The 17,224-nt window shown below is 32.1% G+C and overlaps 1 protein-coding gene across 1 annotated transcript in view; it reads right to left on the minus strand.

The window, feature by feature from the left end:
* Window positions 1-219: 219 nt before the first annotated feature.
* LOC124530159 (protein qui-1) overlaps window positions 220-17,224 on the minus strand; it is a 121,311-nt gene continuing 104,306 nt past the window's right edge. The window contains exons 17-31 of the mRNA XM_047104149.1: window positions 15,676-15,787; window positions 15,275-15,553; window positions 13,612-13,783; window positions 13,401-13,519; window positions 13,060-13,320; window positions 12,251-12,421; window positions 8,848-9,042; window positions 7,089-7,287; window positions 5,890-6,027; window positions 4,561-4,647; window positions 4,269-4,413; window positions 3,908-3,980; window positions 3,227-3,331; window positions 2,885-2,960; window positions 220-2,684 (exon numbers count right to left, since the gene is read on the minus strand). Of these exons, the coding sequence (XP_046960105.1) occupies window positions 2,668-2,684; window positions 2,885-2,960; window positions 3,227-3,331; window positions 3,908-3,980; window positions 4,269-4,413; window positions 4,561-4,647; window positions 5,890-6,027; window positions 7,089-7,287; window positions 8,848-9,042; window positions 12,251-12,421; window positions 13,060-13,320; window positions 13,401-13,519; window positions 13,612-13,783; window positions 15,275-15,553; window positions 15,676-15,787 (2,149 nt within the window). The 3' untranslated portion in view covers window positions 220-2,667. The remainder of the gene's footprint in view (window positions 2,685-2,884; window positions 2,961-3,226; window positions 3,332-3,907; window positions 3,981-4,268; window positions 4,414-4,560; window positions 4,648-5,889; window positions 6,028-7,088; window positions 7,288-8,847; window positions 9,043-12,250; window positions 12,422-13,059; window positions 13,321-13,400; window positions 13,520-13,611; window positions 13,784-15,274; window positions 15,554-15,675; window positions 15,788-17,224) is intronic.

Consider the following 17,224-nt stretch of genomic DNA (forward strand, 5'->3'; position numbering starts at 1 on the left):
TTACTATATAACATATACTAACTTATATCCGTACTCCGTACATTCAAAAACAAAAAATCATTCTTTACTATGATCAAATCATTTTATCTAAAAAAAAAAATCAAAAATTTTTGGCTTCATCCTTAAACTTTGACATCCCAGATATATAATATTCATTGTATTATAGGTAATAGAATTTTAAGAGGTTTCGTAATGATTGAGAAATAAAAACACACTTTGTAAGAAACACAGAGAATATATTTCAGATATAACATCACGACAGGTCCAAAATAAAACTCACTCGTGTGAGGAATAGGAAACCACGAATATATAAAACTCTATACAAATAGTTAACAAGGTGACAGTGTCTATAATTACCATACATTATTGCGTACGTATAAACGTGTCCATAAGCAAGAGACAATTTGACATAACCATTAGCGCCACAGATTATTAAAATGTTTTTTTTTTATTATGTCAAATGATAAAATTAAAAAAAATCTTTTTGTTTAGTGTTGCTCTTTAAAAAAATAAATCGATATCGTAAGAAATAAGTGAGGTATAGAAAATTGTCTCTTACTGCAAATACCAAATAAAATATTAAGATAAAGCGTTCAAGACATTTGTGACAGTCGTAAGACTTCAAAGAAACTTCAATAGTAATAAAGCTTAAACAACTACAAGTAAGTGCATCTACTTATGAAATATTATTGCATTTCCTATTCTGTATAACATCTAATAATTAAGTCATAATAACGATTTCTACGAATTTATTAAATTTTTTAAACTTTTGTATTTTACCGCTCGTAATAAAAGAATTCGTATTTCGAATAAAACTGATTGTTTTTTTACATTTCATTTTTATAAGGTAATATAAGTCGTTAAATTAATTTCAATAAAATACACTCTAAGTTGTTAAACATAAAATACAATATAATTATCATGATTTTAAACTGTTTAATGAAATTGTACTACATGCAAGTCTATAGACTAAGTGTTAACTAGATTAAAATGTAACATACGCTAAGTTATTCGTAGGGGTAACTTTAATGTACTTATATAGAAGTCTTTATAAGGGATCACAGTTTGGAAAACTAGTTCGATACAACCTCAGAACAGAGAGTAATTTAAAAATGGAATGTGATCATCAATTTTTAACTTATATAATTTGATTTACGTTAATTAAACTGCTATAATGATTATGAGTTACAATATTCTTGTAAAGTTTAAATGTTTTTATTTTATATGTCGACAGTGGATAACATTTATAAATGACTATTTGTTCTGAAGGTACAGCGATCGGGGAGACTATTCTTTAAGCTTATATTATATTCAAAAACGATATATTCTATTTAAGGTAAACAAAATATGTAAACTTAAAAAAAAAATTACATTGCCAGTTTCATTTGATTAAGCAAATTTAATGAAAAGATAATTAAGAATATTCACGAAATCTTATTGAAACAAATTAAACAAATATTTATTAAATTCATTGATGGTATTATAATTTAAGTTAAATTTTAAAACGAAGATATAAAATGGTGCCATCGTAATTTTTAAATCGTGTTTAATTATATTCTAATCCAATTCTACGTTAAAATATTAGCATGAAAATGTACTTTATTCTAAATAGAAATAAGGATCAGTTTCAGATGTTTATGAAGAACATGAAAAATATTAAAAAAAAAAGTTTAACAAATAATAACAATGAAAATTAACAAGATAACAAAAGAAACCGATCCAAAAGTATTCTTATCTACAAGATCACATCGCATAGAGACTGGAAGTCTAGAGTTACTTAGGTACACTATACATACAACCTAACAAACGAACTACGAGTAAATTAGATGAAGGCAGAGACATTAATTGCTACAACGCGTTTTAATAAACACAATAAATTAATTGTCCATAAGTGCTCCATCTCTGTCTTGATAATTAAATCGCGTGTGTTAGACAGTGACAGAGTATGTCGAAAGTTGATAAGACATTTAAATAAGATTAACGTTCTCATTCACAAATGTGACATGACATTTATGTCAGTTAATATAACTTTTATTTTTATATAATATTTCTATATGTAAGATTAATAATTGAATAAAATTTGTTTATTTCCAAACGATATTCGATATCTAGGAGATACCTAGTCAGATAAAGGCTTTCAGGTAAATCTAACAATATTCATTATTTTAAATTGCCTAAAGGGTTACACACTTTAAACAAAATTAACAACTATTTACTTCGACGAATTGAATAAGTATTGTTTATTTAAATAATAAAATTCATTTAGTTTATTATTTATTTTAATCTAAGATTGCAACGTCGAAATTGACTAGTTGATTGAATTGTACAATACGGAAATGCTATGTTACGTCTCTGCCCACAAATCAACCCGCAAGGGACAATCAGTGTAACTTATTGGTTGAAAACGACAAAGTTATGTAATTTAATTTAAATAAAACTAAGTTATATAAAACTTTAATTGAATTATTTAAATAATCAACAAACAAATAATAACAGTTATGTTCTTATTATATTCTGTATAATATATAACTTAAATAATAATATTATTCAATTAGTAACAGATAATTAAATAGAGCAAAACAAATTGAGACCAGCTCATTAAAAAGTTAATCTAAGATAAAACTAGTGAGACTAATGACGAATTACGCTAATTCGATAAAGCCTAAACTACTCCACCATGTGCTCTGGAAATAAAAAAATAATTATTTGTCATTTATTTCTTACTAGAATGAATGAATATTTATGGTAAAATTTTATTAACATAATTTATAATTACATCAGTTTTTGTGTAACTGCCTTTATATGTCTCGAATTAAGAGATTTATTTTTCAAGATATAGGTAACATCAGAGTTATTTTTTTATAGTCATGGTCACTCAACTCACCTTGTTCTTCCACCGGAGTGTGATCTTCATCAGAGGAATCGAGTCTCTCGATCAGCGAACTTTGTTTTGATAGTGACTAAAATATGAATATAATCTTTAATGACATATAATTATGTGTTATTTTAATCGTAGTTATATAAGATTTTTGCTAGATGTTTTTTTTTATGATTTAAAGTGGTCTCGTATAATTCCATCCGAAGATCCGATCTAATTTAAACTTCCAAATTTCATCGCTTCTCATTTTAAAACTACTTAGAAATTCTACCGTCAAAAGTTTTGACGATGGAATGAAAACAAAGTGACGATTATTTTAACTTCCAAAGAGATATGAAAATTGATTACCTTATTCGACCGTCGCCTTGGAGGGGATATTTTATTCCAGAGAGCTTCGAGCTGATCGAAATGCTGTGATTGGGCGATCGCTGCCTGTTCTGGGCCAAGGCTCACCTAAAATATAATAATTCTTATAATTCAAAGTTAATGATAGAGTGAGACCTATGAATGAAGAACATATTATGTCAACTGTAATAGTAATGATAATGAGCTGAGATGGCCCAGTGGTTAGGACGCATGCATCTAGGCAAGCACCACCATACATATATTTGCTTAATTTGTGTTTATAATTCATCTCGTGCTTGGCGGTGATGGAAAACATCGTGAAGAAACCTACATGTGTCTAATTTCATCGAAATTCTGTCACATGTGCATTCCACCAACCCGCATTGGAACAGCGGGGTGGAATATGTTCCAAACCCTCTCCTTAATGGAAGAGGAGGCCTTAGCCCAGCTGAGGGTAATTTACAGGCTGCTACTTTACTTTTACTTTTGTAATAGTAATAATTATTATAATTAGTTCATTGAAAATCTGGCTACATCATATAGATCTGATTGTTAGTGACGATTAGATAAGATTAATGTTTGTTTTATAAATCACAATTGCTTTCATACTGATTGCTTTGCTATTGCAATAGTAGAATGGATAAGGCAAAAATTAAAGTTCAATAATAATGCATTTACACTTACCTGTGAACCTAAATCTTTATTTTTCGCCTCTTGAATTTTCGATATCTCTTCCATCGATGCTGATACGGAAAATCTAGGAAATTATAAATACATATAATTAATAACATAATTAGTTTGAGCTTAAGACACTTATTCGTGGGTCGTTGGAATAATTAAGAGATGAGAATGATCTTCGAAGCATGACAGGATGTGCACATCTCCTACAGGAGAGAACTATGCTGCTCTTATTTTTATTTCTGTTAACTATCTTTTTAATCGAACCATTGAATATAATGATGAATATAATGATATATGTCGGCCTATAATCATTTTACTTTTGCTTGGAATTGAAATTAAATTTTAATGGAAAAGTTTTACTTACCGTCGCTTCAAACGTTCGTCGACTTGTGCCATCATGGCGGCCGATGTCAGGTGCCCGTATTTCTTCTGCCACGTGTATGTGTCTAATGATACTTCCTTCTTGAGCAGTCTTCTCATCGGACGTTTCGGTGCTAATGGTCGCAGTTCTAAATTTAAAAAATCGTTTTAGAAATTTAATCCCATGTCTGAATAAATCCTTAATCCTGACTGACTATCGTCAATCATTATGTATCGTTATATAATTAATTCATAAATATGTCAATTTTCTGGGTCACTAGACAGCAAACACTTACCATCAACGTCTTTGGTGGGCGCGGCGTAGGTAGGTATTTTAACGTAAGTAGCGGGCGTATTATGGAGGCAGATGATTGGCAAGCAACCTGTAGCATAGACGTAATTGACACAGATATACATAGAATATATACGTATGTAGTATTGTAGAACATGATTTGTTCCATTCCTTATTATGAAGATTTTTTTTTTATTTGTATTTTATCTCGTGTTATTGAAATCATGTATAATTTTAACTTCTTCATTTTACTTATTTTATGATGTAGTATTCATAGTCTGTAAATTTCCGACTGCTGGGCTAAGGCTTCTATTGAGAAGATGGTAGGAGTATATTCCACCACGCTGCTCCAGTTCGAGTTTGTGGATTTAAATGTTGCAGAATTTCGTTTAAACTAGATACATGCAAGTTTCCTCACGATGTTGCCCTTCACCATCGAGCTCGGGATGAATTATAAATACAATTTTGCACACGAATATTCAGTGGTGTGCCTGGGTTTGAAACCGCAATCATCAGTTAAGATGTACACACTAACCACTGGGCCATTTCGGCTCTTATCTTACGATGATGTATATCTAAATAAATATAATTTTATTTTAAGCAGATTATATTAAAAAGCCATTCTACAACGATAGAACGTTAAGTGTAAACTAAAAGTTAGGGTAGGTTCTAATGAAGACTCATGATCTTTGTGTAAGATCTCGATGTTTTACTCATCCACAAATCGACTTTCCAGAGTTTAGAACTTTTAAGTGATCGAAATTCAACTTTTATAGTTTTACACTTTTAATACAAATTAAATATATGTTGTTAAATGATAAAGAAAATATAACACCACTTTACAAGATACGTAGTACAAGAATACATTAAAATGAGTAAATGGATAAACTTTTATTGCGGTAGAAAAAGTGGAACACCGTGCCTCTGAATAATAATGAAAGTGCATGGAATTTGCATTTTGTTTAAACTTTGGTTGGCCTTTTTGCTGGTCTCACTCTAGATAAAGCCTATGAAACAAAGACCGATATACCTTAGTCATTTTAAAATTATTTCATTTCGATAAATGTGCATGAACATAAGAGCATTAACAGTATATACGAGTACACATACTAAAATTTGACCAACTAATTCATATATATTTAGTTGACGTGATCCTTTATAATTAGTACATGGTTTAGGTCGATATGATATGGAGATTTAAGTACAGAATGACTTTAATGTTGAACCTTTTGAATTTATTAATATTTTGTAAATTATCGCTCTTTTGCGAGTGATCCAATAATAAGCCCGTAGAAGAATATAAGATAAATTTTGGTCAAAAATGAAACATTACCTCTGTCTAACAGGTGTACGACGATACGAGAACAATCACTTGTTATCTGGAAGCCTAACAGAGGAACGTGAAGGGAGAGTGAGGTGAGAGCGAGACCTCTTTTCGTCTCCCAAATAATAAGGGTCTTGTCTTCCGCACCTAATGGAATAAAACAGTTATTAGATAATATATATAAATAATTTATTAAAAGCTTTGACGAGTGCGAATCCTAACATATGATAACAATCAGTCAAAATGGTATTTTATTTAAAAAAAACTACTCATTGCTCGCATTAATGATTGGTTGTTAGGCGTAGCCTGAATTAGAGATTGTTTTTGATTGTTTTCATCAAATTTGGGTTAACGGTTTCGCTGTGAAAGAGCAACATATAGGTAATGTTGCTACATTGCCTATAACACCACCACCATGCACAATGGCGACGCACGAAATTGTATACCAATATGCCACGATACTTTGAATGTATTGAGAAATTAAATGACATACTAAGTCCCTATAGCAATTTTAAGTTTTGTTGTTTGCAAGTATATTGTATAATAGTTGCCAGACTTATAGAATATAGTTCCAACTGTTGTACGCATGAGGTACGCAGACTCGTTCCAAATGAAATATACAAAATTGATAATATACGTCGTAAAAGTTTTAAGTGCTCATCTATAAATAATAAATGCTCTTATTCACTCACATTTATTATTCAGTTGGGTCGATTTCGAATTTTGGCTTACTTTTCAGCATCAGGATTTACATAAATTAGTTCATTTAGTAACAAATTCTCATTACAAAATATAAGTTTGATTTATGATAGGTAGAAGTCACCGGAACTGCCTATAGACATTGATGTCGTAAGAAATTTTAACTACTCCTCTGAACTGAGCTTGGGAACTTGGGATCTATTGTGCCTGAATACGAAACCTAACAATACTAATTGCTGTTTGGCAACAGAATGACTGATAACTGGGTGGTGTCTACTCAGACTTGCACTAACCCTCACAACATATTATTTTCAATACTTATTTTGTATAATGAAAAATCAAACGTAGCACTAAGAGCTTACTCGACCATCATCCTAAAGTGTATCGAGTAATGAATTCTTTTAAAACTGAATTATACCGTAGTAAATTACACTGTTATATTCAAGTATATTATTATATACTAAAAGTAACAAAATATATACACGAAAACGAACAATTAGACAACTTACCTGAAACGGCAATCGATCCGTCACCGGTGACCTTGACACATGTAACCTTCCCCAAATGACCAGAAAGGAGGTGGACATCTGATCCTGTGTTAATATCCCAGACGATCAGATTGTAATCCCATGAACCAGACACGACTTGAGTCTTGTTCGTAATTGAGACGGCCACACATGTCACTATGTCCGAGTGACCAACAAGGACCTAATAAGAAGAACGTAGATTTAGAACATTATACTTTACAACATTGATATATCTCGGGTCATCCGCATGGAAATAAATTGGCGAAGAAAGCTATTTAAAACATTGCCTTTCAAATTTACAACCTTGAAGGGTCTTGAAAAAAGGCTTATGTTAGCCCATGTGATCCTTGTTTCTTAGTACCGCATTCCACTAACATAGCTTAGCTGGTTTTGTCATGAACGTGTATCAAATACAGACAGTGTAACTTTTACATTTATAATATTAGGTTACAAGTGTAAATTTTTTGATTGAGATTTTTACATGTATAAATATTTTTGTATAAGTTTAAAAACGTTATATAAAATTAGCATATTTTAACATTTTTTTCAAATAACAGATTAGCCCGCTATTTACATTCATTCATTATTTACGAATCATATTAAAACATGTTATTTATTTTACAAATAATAGTTGTTTGTTTAACAATCATGCTGAAACGAATTTATGGATTTTAAACAAATTTGGTATAGTGGTCAATTAATTCTTTGATAGAGCTTTTTATTTACTATTGCTTAAAAATATACAACACACATTTTCATTCCCATATTTGAGCTAAATGTAGCGGGTACAACTCGTCTTATTTGAATATTTTATTACTAGATTATAGCTCAATGATTAAAATTTTATAGAATTAGCTCGATGACATAAATATTTTCCATTAAATTGTCTGTTTAATTATATTGAAGGTTTTTGCAAAATTCACTATATGAAATAAATTTGTTAATGGTAAAAGAAGGTTTAAGTAATAATGCCAATTGGCTATATCCGATAAATAATTATTATATAACATTTCTTAAATATTTTGTAATTTTATTGAAATTAAAATTCAACTTTGCAAGCTGAACATAATATAAATTTTATTGTTGCTTTTTTATGATATAGGTACACTATACGAGTCTACACAGCTCTCTCATTTGCGCTGTAAGAAATATTAACCTTACATCGTAAATGCGCCGCCAACCTTGGGAACTAAGATTTTATGTCCCTTGTTACATTGACTTACTTACCCTTCACACTGGAACACAACAAGACTGAAATATCATTGGTACCTACTCAGACGGTTTTGCACAAAGCTATACCACGACGTAGATATATTGTTCAGCTTTATATTATGTAAAATAAAACAAAAGTGACTTTAAAAATAGCACGTTTTTATAATGTTATTCGTTGCGCTAAGAACACAAGATTATTTTTATCCGCACGGATAACATTTATTTTTCGGACGTGAAGTTAGTAAGATTAAGTACTCTGTTTAAGTGAAATGTGGAAGAACATTAAGGATAAATATTTAACATTCGGTATGTTAAACGACGGTCACGATTTCCTCAGACTGTGTATAATTTTTAACAGAAATTTACAACGCTTCTTGAATATCATTTTCAATTATTACATTCATGTTTTAATTTAAAAAGTTTGTTAATGTTTCGAACCTCACTGTTCCATTTTTAAATATTTGATCTCAAATTTTCGATTGTTAATTAATTGATATGTTGTTTATCACATAGTTAATTAAAGTCTTACTTGTGACAGTTTCCCGCCGTCGAGCTGCCAAACTTTAAGTGACATGTCCATGGAGCCAGTTACGACATGTTTGGAGTCGGCTGTCAGAGCGAAGCACGTTACTCGCTCCGCGTGAGACACGGAACGCTTCTCATCCCCACTGTCCCCTTCGGCGAGTGCCCAGATGCGAACTGAGTTGTCACCATCAGATAGTATCTATAACAAGAAAATCTTTAAGAGTTTTAAATAGATGCATATAATTAACGGTTGGAGCCGTGATGGCCCAGTGCATCACGTACATCTTAGCCGATGATTGCGGGTTCAAATCAAGGCAAGTACCGCTGAATTCTCATGTGCTATGATACATATGCTGTATAATTCAACAATATGGTCAGTGATATGTCATAGAAATATTTCCTAACCTCGTCCTACAAGAGAGAGGAGGCCTTAGCGGCAGTGGGAAATTTACAGGCTGTATATGTTACTGGTCTTCACCAGTAGATATTGAGCTTATTTTACAATGCTGTTCCAGTGCGAGTAGCATAATACACTAGTAGCAGATATTTATTCAACATATGTAGATTGTATTAATTTTCATTTTCATTATAAAACCTACCTAAATACCTATAGCAAGTATCGTAAGTAGCTAGTATCGTAACCAGTCTACCTAAAAGGATTTCGCAATTCCTCACGACGATTGTTACAAAGTTTTATTGCAAGGGTAAAAAGCGATAATAAAAAAGTAAAGGTAATTAAACGAAGAGTTACCAGCGAGATTTTCAATCTACTTTTTTAATTTAAAGAGAATTTAATATACAGTTAAGATCAATAGATGTCCTTTTATGTCGATTGCTCTTTACAATAGTTCTTTGTAATACTTTTTTTTAATCGAGAAAGATTAAATCCCTCAAGTACTTATCATTATACGAAGGAAGATTTTTTTAAGAAGGAATTTCATTATACAAAGGAAGAATCTTCATTTGTCACGTTAATTTGAAATAATAAAGTTTTTTAATTAAAATTGTGATACATATATTTTTTAAAGAAAAAAACAATTCTTGTATATTTAACACATACAGGGAAATTTGTACTGACAAATAAATATAAAATCTCATAAATAGTAATTAACAACGGCGCGACGCGTGGTAAAGATGGTGTTTGCCCTTATAAATTATATATTTTTTAAATTTTAAAATACGGATTATATTTATGTAGTTTTCCATTAAAGGTTTCAATAAATAATTTTATTTATTCCCCTACAATTACTTTTTACAATACAATCTTTTTATTTAATTGATTACCGTATTTCGAAAAAGTTAATATCCTTATTCCATCTGTCATATGTGGATGGAATTTTTATCAAATTTATCAGTCCACTTGAGAACCTTCTTATTTTCTGAAGTTAGGTAATGCTAATATTTTATGAAATCATTAAAATTGAATAGATTATAATAGTCGTCAGAATTAAAGCAGTATTACCCCTGTTGAAATACAATTACTAATTCTGAATTAAAGCCAAAAATTTAATGGTAAATAAAGCGACCCTTTTCTTATCTGTGGAAGCCAACGACGGTCCAAGAAATTTCGTCGCCCTGAGCGAAATACAAGAATGGCGCCCCTTGAAACAAAAATTTTGCAACAATATAAAGTGTAATTTATGTTTTAATTAACAATAGACCAGGAAGATAAAATAAATTTATTTAACTCGAAGTTAGTCTAAATGAAAATCTTTTTTAGAAGAAATAAATATAAGACAATGGACAGTAATCTTACGACGATTTTCTTGGCGTTTACGTGATTTCAATGTAGCGAATTAAAGTTTCTTTGAATATTTGACTGTGTTTTAGGAATTCATAATTTAAAGATATTTAAAGAAAGGTGCAAATGAAAAAAAATTGTGGATAATCAAATATAAATTTTTTTAACACAAAAGAAAGTTCCGCGCCAAATATTAAAGCGTCCTAGACTGACGCCCCAAATCTACCATTCGGACCAATCGATCCGATGGTGGAGGGTGACTCCGGGCACGAAGGCAGAATTTCGTTGAAATTACACACATGCAGGTTTCCTCACGATGTTTTCCGTCTGCCATTAAAATGTACGCCCTCAAACCAATTGGCCATCTTGGCTCTTACTGGGCCATCTCGGCTCTTAAAGTTTGTAAGTTTCTAAAAATTTATAAATTTAGTTTAAAATACTTTTAAAGTTCCAGTGTTGTTCTTAGAATCTATATGTATTCCTGTAGAGGTACTCCAAAAGAAACTTCCGCATACGGACGGGCAATGCCAAAATGTCGTATGTGACATTCACATTAACAATAATTGTAAAATGTATTATGTCACCGTAAGATTATAAAATTCGTTAGATTACAATCTGACGAGACAGATTGTAATCTGTCAAAATATTGTGAACTGTCAAAATATGATTGCAATTTAACGCATTCTTTTTCGCTATATTGTAATCTGTCGACTGGAAGGGAACTAATAAACGTAATATATTTTTTGCATTTTATGCTTCATATCTCATTATTTTTGTACAAGACAGCTCGTGGATCTTTTATTTTGGAAGAAACCATTCACTTTACTTCTGTTTGTATCGAACTTTAGCAATTAAACACCTATAAATTTATGATATATGTATGAAACCACGATAAGAATATATGTTTCATTCACATCTCATTGTTTTAAATTATTCAAAGCCTGCTTTATAAACATCGCGACTGATCTGTAACATTATCATATAATACGTGTTACAAAGTGAGGGTTAAAACGGGGAAATACTCGCGTTTCCCCAGTTGTACGTTTTTCGGCGAATTCCCATATTTTATAATTATGTGGAAATAAGTATTCATTCACGATTTCACACGAGTGTAGTCCTTTTTCTTTAATAATGTAATGTAAAGTCGCTATGTGAATCATAAAAGTATAACTTTATTGTGAGTTATGATAACTTCCTCGTAAATGAGTTCAACCTTAGTGGCTAATTTCGAAGAAAACTATTTCTTTGTAGACCCAATGTGGGACCTAAAACTGCTTTATCATTTATCTCCTAGAACAATATGAAAGTGACGGAGATTGAGGTATACAACAACAATAACAACAGCCTGTTAATTTTCCTATCGCTGGGCTAAGGCCTTTTCTCCCTTTGAAGAGAAGGTTTGGAACATATTCCAACACGCTGTTTCAATACACTGATTGGTGGAATACAAATGTAACAGAATTTCTATGAAATTAGGGACATGCAGGTTTCTTTATGATGTTTTCCTTCACCGCAGATGAATTATAAACACAAATTAAGCACATAAATATTCAGTGGTGCTTGACAGGGTTTGAACCCGCAATCGTCGGCTATCGTGCACGATTTCAAACCACTGGGCCATCTCAGTTCTAATTGTTTGATTCAGGTATACTTCAATAAAACTTACCGCATACTTCATATTCAAGGTTACGTCAATGCTAGTGGAGGGGCAGGTCACGGAATGCAGGACGATGCCAGAATCTACAATCCATACGTGTACGCGTCGTGCACGGTCGCCAGACAGCGCTCGTCGGCCATCAGACATCATCAGTAATACTTGCAGGGCAGATTGATGACCCTGCGCATTATATTAACTTAAAGTAACTAGTAATATGTATATACTTGGTGGTAGGGCTTTGTGCAAGCCCGTCTGGGTAGTACATTTATTCTACCGCCAAATAACAGTACTCAGTATTGTTGTGTTCCAGTCTGAAGGGCGAGTGAGCCAGTGTAACTGTAAGGGACATAACATCTTAGTTCCCAAGGTTGGTGGCACATTGACGATGTAAGGAATAGTTAATATTTCTTACAGCGTCATTGTCTATGGACGATGGTGACCAATTACCATCAGGTGGCCCATATGCTCGTCCGCCAAACTATACCATAAAAAAGATTAAAGATGTCAGCAACGGCAATTTGACAAGCAACTAATCACTAGCTATGTACATTGCCGCATAATAAATGGCTATGGATCTATTCACTACCAAAGGCGCGGCTCGTCAAGTTACTTTATTGTTTTAATAAAATAAACAAATATGTTAATGTTATTTGAATTTTTTTGCTATCTTTGTAAGCTGTGTCACGCATACTAAGACGTCTTGTCAACATGAACGCCACACAACCATACCAATTCAAGCAGACAATAATAATTTTATATAGAGGTCTTTGTATGTGTACTTTTGGGAATTATTTAAGGACTTATATGAAGTAACTTACCTTATATGTTAAAGATGGAGAGTTATCTGCTAATTGCCATACAACCACTGTCCTGTCCTCCGATCCACTCAATACCAGGAGGTTATTGGGACTGAATGTGACGCACGTGATGTGACCCATATGCCCGCTAAGCGTCGTTTGAAGACGATGTGTAGAAAGTTGCCAGACTCTTACTAATCCTCGTGCACAGCCGCTGGCTGCGAGTTGCCCGTCACGAGATACTTCTAAACAGCTGATTGGGATCAGTTCACTTTGTTCCGCCTAGTAATCAAAACGTGATTTGATATATTGTACTTTACTTGATAGATAAAATTTGTCAATCAATTGTTTTATTGATATACCTGTAACATGGTGATATTCGTCGTTGATTTTGTTTGCCGTCGTTTCAACTGCTTGGTAGGTCTAAAGTTAGTCAGGTTATCTTCTGTGTGGAATGAATATATAGTCACTCTATTGCCGCCTGTAAGAAAAAGACAATTAAGTAGAAAGTCCCAGCATATACACAGTTTTAGGTAATTTTGTCACAATAGAATTATCCATTTCCTTACTTACCAGCAGCTAGTAGAAAATGGTCTTTATCAGCAATGGCGAGAGCAGATAAATCATGAGCGGCTGCTAGTGTTCGAAGGAGCTGTGCGCTATGCAAACTGTACACGTATATTCGTTGATCAGCGCAACCAACAGCGGCTCTTGAGGAATCGTGCCCCACGCAGAAACACTTCACCTTTCAAGTGCAAATATTATAAAATAAAAAAAGACTATTCAATAAAATTATTCTTCGAATACATTCAGTAATTTAAATAAACATAGAATACTTTGAAAACCCGATTAATTATTCATGTGACGCACAAGTTAAGATCTCTTAATGTGCAAATTTACCAAAGTTTTGAGCAGATTAAGATAGACGCGAAATTCACGTACCAATGATGTTTGAAAAGTTTGTGAAACAAGCAACATTAACTTTCTGAATTGAGATTCGTACCAAATTACAGAATATATTTCAGCGAGATTGAACATAATCAGCTTGAATGATTGGGTAATGCTGCAAGATGACGGTTACTCCATCACGCAAATGTATCCATCAATATATTCATACTTGCCCAATTTGTCTTTGAAACAAATGTACATATTACGACCATTCTTTTGCTACATACATCTAGACTCTGAAATTTTAAGCTCGTGCAATCAATAAACGTTTGTCAGAGAACATATCCCTTAATGTGATAGTAATTTGAACAGTAAGGGCACTTACTAGAAATTGACAGTAATTTGTTTCCCTTACCACGTATAAGTAAGAGCTAAAACAATTTAGTGATCCACGATAATAACGCTCTAAGAGGCGAGAGAACATTTTGGGTTACCGCTTCATATTATATCGAAATATCAACATTTATTCTTTTTCAGTTTCAATTCCACCATGAATTTGTTTACAAATTTAGTTTAGACTAATATATTTTTAAGTCACATAAAATGAATGTTTCATTACATTCATTTTTGTTTTTACTCTCAAAAACAATAAGCAATGTGAAGATCGAGAGAGATATTTTAATAAATATAACGATTCGTGGTTTGAGAGTAAATTGTTTGATTGCGATTTGAGTGAGGGGTTGTAGAGTAATTTCAAACGATGTTGTTATTGTTTGTGTTAATTTATATGTAATTCTTACGAGATCGTCTGCAAAGTACTTTGAAGTAAAGTACGTTCGAGATAGAAATGTTTTTTTTTTTCTGTTAGTATTAGTGATTCCAACGTCGAATAAACTTTTGCAAGTGTAAGATAAAAGTTATGTTAGTTCGAAATGTTACTTGATATTCTAAGTAATGTACAAGAAGTGGATACTTAATTGGAATTGGAAAACATATTCTTTAGTCGTATTCTTATCAGGTAGAAAATACGATTACGAGAAATTCTATATTACTAAATAAATTCTAGTCAGTGTTTTTTTTTTTCATATAGAAATAGATTTTTTCATTTAATCAAAATATGCCTGCGAAGATTTATATTTTAACAAACTGTTACTGGTCTCTTTTTTTAATTAATTCGCTACTTTTAATTCCTCTCGCAAATCTGCAATGCAGCAAAACTTTTCTAAAAATATTTTAATGTATAATTTTTATATTAAAATTGGCAAATTGGATATAGGTACATTTTTAAAATGGTGATCGATTTGTTTTTCAACAATATTTATTCTACGATAAAGTTTTATTGGTTTACCTTAGCCTTATGTCTCTTCAGTACATGTAAATGTGTTCCTGTGATAAACGTTCGTATATGGAGCTCATTTTCGCCTTGAAGGGTAACCAGGAATACATTGTCTTCCGTAACTTCCATTGCGTGTATCGGAACGCCAGCTGTGACAGTGCTGAGTAGCGTGAAGTTGTCCACATTCCACGTACATACGGTACCGTCTTGGGAACACGTGACTAAGATGTCGCCATCTTGGATTACTTTAACAGCCGTTACGGGTCCACGATGGTGGTCTAGTTTCGTTACCTATTCATATTAAATGAAATTATTAATTTAATGTTCCGTTCATCAAATGTTTATAGGATATATTTTAAATTTTTTTTTGCTGGAAGTTCGATGACATACAAAAACAATTAAATTGATCTCACCAAGGCCCCGTCGACTAATGACGTCACGATTACGGCCGAATCTTCACCACCGCTGATAACCAGAGAACGATTGACGATAGCTGCCACACAAAGCACGGGTGCGATGTGCTCTCTAAATTAAAAAAAAAGTAATTTTAAATAAAAAATAATTTAATAGATTGATTCATAAGTTTGAGTAAAAGTAAAGTAACAGCCTGTTAAGCCCCCACTGCTGTTCAAAGGCCACTTCTATCTTTTAAGGGAAAGGTTTGAAGATTACTCTACCACGGTAGTCCAATGCGGGTTGGTTAGTTGAATATACGAGGCATATTCTCGTCCACCAAGTGCAAGTTTCCTTACGCTGTTTTCATTGTATTTAACACTATTTTACAAAGATTTAACAACATTAAAACTGAAAAGAGATAAAGGCGTCTCTGACGATAGGAATCCGATATTGTAACATTCAACTGCGGTGTTTGATTGTCAATCCTAGAAGTAAGGTGAAACCGAAGACACTTCGAATTTAATATTCTATAAAAACGATTACAAAATATACTTAGTAAAATATTTATTTTAAAGACATAATCCTTGTCCTGGAGAAGTCGGTTAAAAACAAAGTGAGAAAAGGTAAGTAGTTTGCGTTTGCGGCTTACTGCTGAAAGTCCGCTTTTATTGATCAACTTTCGTAATAAATTCTAGATGTACATACAACTTTAGCAATGGTTTAACTGTTGACTTATACTGACGAGTAAGATAACTTCGTAAAGCTCTTAAAACCTAACTATAAATTCGTCTTAATAAACGTCCAAACTTGTTTTAAATAGATTTCAAAAGGTAAATTCAATCTCTATAGATGATATACATATAAATCTCTTGAAAATGATTTTCGAATAAATCAGAGCATTAATGCATGAAAGATTATATTTACCTTAAGGGTTAACTTGAATAAAATCATGCGAATTGCTTTTTATAAGGGTTCTGGCCGGAGGTTCGCCTTTTGATAATATATTTGTTATAAAGCCTCCATATATTTTTACATAACCCATAAAAATAACAAAAGTCTGATGGAATATAAAGATAGAATTATATAAATGGACCAATATACCCTTATTTTCTACCAACCAAAAATGTAGATAGTATAGTAGCTGAACTACATGAATCTTAAGCAAATATCGTAAGTTCAAATCCAGGTAATCTAGCCTTAAACCATGTTTAATAATGCGTAAGAAGTGTTACTTCTTTTTATCTTTCTATTTCATTTAAAACAGGCGTGTATCTCAATGCTTTTCCATCGTCAACGAGAAGTACTTAAAGGAAATCGCGAAAATATTTACTCATACTTTATATTTAAGTAACAAGCAAACAGAACATTAAATTTCAAGCCAAAGTTTCGCGAGTAAACACGTTAAGCCATTAAATTGTGGATTCTAATTGCGCAATTATAATACTACGATATAGCAGATCTCGAGCGGAGCTAATTAGTAGCGAGAATATTTCACGCGAGAACTTTTATCAGACAGATTGAATAAATGCTCTTATAGTTTTGGTATTTAAAGTTTTTATAGTCACG

The sequence above is a fragment of the Vanessa cardui genome, chromosome 6 (assembly GCF_905220365.1).
Source record: "Vanessa cardui chromosome 6, ilVanCard2.1, whole genome shotgun sequence".
NCBI lineage: Eukaryota > Metazoa > Arthropoda > Insecta > Lepidoptera > Nymphalidae > Vanessa > Vanessa cardui.